This window comes from Mytilus californianus, unplaced genomic scaffold (genome assembly GCF_021869535.1).
Source record: "Mytilus californianus isolate M0D057914Y unplaced genomic scaffold, xbMytCali1.0.p SCAF_7, whole genome shotgun sequence".
NCBI classification, from domain to species: domain Eukaryota; kingdom Metazoa; phylum Mollusca; class Bivalvia; order Mytilida; family Mytilidae; genus Mytilus; species Mytilus californianus.
In genome coordinates this window covers 74,215,651-74,218,400 of record NW_026262723.1, presented here as the reverse complement: position 1 = coordinate 74,218,400, position 2,750 = coordinate 74,215,651, and the positions used below count along the sequence as shown (strand labels likewise).

Here is a 2,750-nt window from a genome sequence, read left to right as displayed (position 1 = left end):
AAAGCTCAAACACATCAAACGAATAGAAAACAGGTGTCATATACCTGACTTGGTACAGGCATTTATTTATGTAGAAATTGGTGAATTAAACCTGGTTTTATATCTAGTTAAACCTCTCACTTGTATGACGGTGAAACATATATCAGAAATCTGAGTATCAGGTTTGGTTACTCAAGTGACATTTATGATAAAAAAAAAGGAATAAATACACTAGTAGGCAATTTAATACATTGTGGTTTCATTTCAAAAAGTGAAAAAAATAAATAAAATAAACAACACTTCATTAATTTAATGCATCCGCAGCGCTTTTCTAGATTTACCTTCATCAGGAACGACCAAAGCCTAAACCGAAACATTTGAGGAGCTATATAACCAAAAAGGCCCTTGAAATATTAGCCAAAAACACCTAAAGTCAACTTTACGTAAGGGATTGAAATCTTAGTTAATTACACAACAAAACCCTTCTTCAGTTTGATGACCTCTGTTTCCATGTCGGACCAGATTGTGTTGCATTTTCCTTAATACAAGCTAAGTACATTATGAATTCAATTTCTATTCACAGTTTGTCTTGCTTTAGACGGAAACCTCACTGTGTGTGTGTGTTTGTATTTTTATTTTACTTTGGGTCATTTTTTATATTTCAATTTATTTTCAGCCACACATATCAAGAAATCAAAGTTTCATCAGAATCCATAATTCTATAGTTATCACATGAAAATGCAATTTTATAGGGTTGTAAAAGCGCTCATCGTGCGCAAATTTTAGACTGACCGCTTTGGCGAATAATACAAAATGTACTTAGGTAGACTGTTTTACACAGCAGCGTTCATTCGTATATTTTGTTTTGGTTCATTTATACATTGTTTTGTTTTCATTCATATATGTTTTTGATTATGAAAGATCATGACAAAGACATTCGATGAATAGAATGTTTAATAGTTATAATATACAACAATTTTGATATTTGATCAAAAGTACGAACACATGTTTTTACATTTTGCAGTGTATTCAACTCACCTAACATACATTTTTCAACACAAAATGTCAACATAAAACAGATGCATTCGTTACATTGTTCCAAGAATGTAATACCGTTGACACACATGTTCTGTCACAAGGAATAATTTTCAAAAAATTTAGTAACGTGCGTTGAAATAAGTCAATACAATGAGATGTTGTTATAGTATTTCCTATTGTTTGTTGCTGGATTAGAATTTCTTCGTCGTATCCAGTGAATGGCGTCCTAGTAAACATAATAAAATAAAGGAGAACACCGAGATTCCATAAGTCCGCTAAAATGGCATCGTGGACAATTCCACGAAGAACTTCTGGGGCAGAAAATAGTCTATTTCCAAGAAAATCATCACATAGTAACGGCTGGTCAGCTGTTGACATGCATTTCATAGAAAGACCAAAATCTGCTAATTTAATCGTCCTGTTTCTTAGTATTAATACATTACTGGGGGTAATGTCTCTGTGTGCAATGCTATTCTGATGACAAAATTCTACAGCTTTTAAGATTTGAATGAAAATATCAACAACCAATGTATTACATATAGTTTTATGTTCAGAAACAAAATCTTCAAGATTTCCTCCATCTGCATATTCCATTATAATATTCACTTCTTCACTTTTCACTACAACTTCTCGAAAGGATATAATGTTTTCATGTCTCAAAGAAGATAAGCTGTAAATTTCGTTTTTAATATATGTTTGCTCATTTAAATTTCCTCTGAATTTCAAATGTTTAAGAACAAGGATCTCATTTGTACTCGGCGAACTTACTTTATAAATTTCTCCAAAACCACCATCACTTATTTTACAAATTACTTTGTAAGTTTTTCTCTCCATTCAAAACTTCAAATCTAACTTTCGATGTTGATGTAGTTGTATAAAATGTATTTCTTTTATGCAAAGGAAAACAGAGAGTAATTATACTAGGTAAAAAGGCACGTGGTCTCTTGTTTATATAGAAGCAAGTGATTGCAGAACAAATATATTTGATAACATGCTTCATGAGAATAATCAACCTATAACATTTAAGCAGATGAAAGAATGGAGGTAATTGTTGATTATAATTTGGTAGACGCACGTTCGGTATAAGTGAGGTTATTTTGTACTTTATCTTTTCTATACGTAAGTGAATGAAGCACAGTTATGGATACGCTAATTATAATTGATTGTTGTGCATTTAATTATGTTTCATTGCGCAGTTCATAATTCAAGGAGATTTGGTAAAATTTCATATAGTTACAAATAAAATACCTTGTTCCATAGAAATGTCTGAAATTTTTTTCCCCCATAATTATTATTACAAATGCAAAACAATTGTCTATTTTAAGGTCTTTTTTGAACAACGAATAAAAGAAATACTTTTTTTTATTTTGATATGCAATTAAATGATGATTTTAACAGACTTATTATTCGCTATAAACAATGTATTATATTTAATAAATAAAAGATTAGAATACTAGTATAACCCCATTTGCACACAATCGGTTACTTTTTCTTATTTAACGTAAAATGGTTTGCAATAACAATAGTGTCTTCTAGTACAAAACTGGTGAAGAGAATGGTCAATATTATTCCTATGTGAACTATGTCCGCCTGTCTTATTTCTTTTCAATATGTCAGCATCTATAATTGGAACAAGCTTCATCAATATTGATTTATTAAAATCATAACCGCGAAGAGATAGACCTTTATTGATTATTTTGCATTTTTTTTAATGGTAATGAAAGGTTGAAATT

The 2,750-nt window shown here is 30.4% G+C and overlaps 1 protein-coding gene across 1 annotated transcript; it reads right to left on the bottom strand.

Moving 5' to 3' along the window:
• Window positions 1-919: 919 nt before the first annotated feature.
• Window positions 920-1,892, bottom strand: LOC127710299 (NUAK family SNF1-like kinase 2). Its single transcript, XM_052216097.1, has one exon. It carries the CDS (start codon window positions 1,849-1,851, stop codon window positions 1,045-1,047), a length of 807 nt encoding a protein of 268 aa, XP_052072057.1. The 5' UTR covers window positions 1,852-1,892; the 3' UTR covers window positions 920-1,044.
• Window positions 1,893-2,750: the final 858 nt, after the last annotated feature.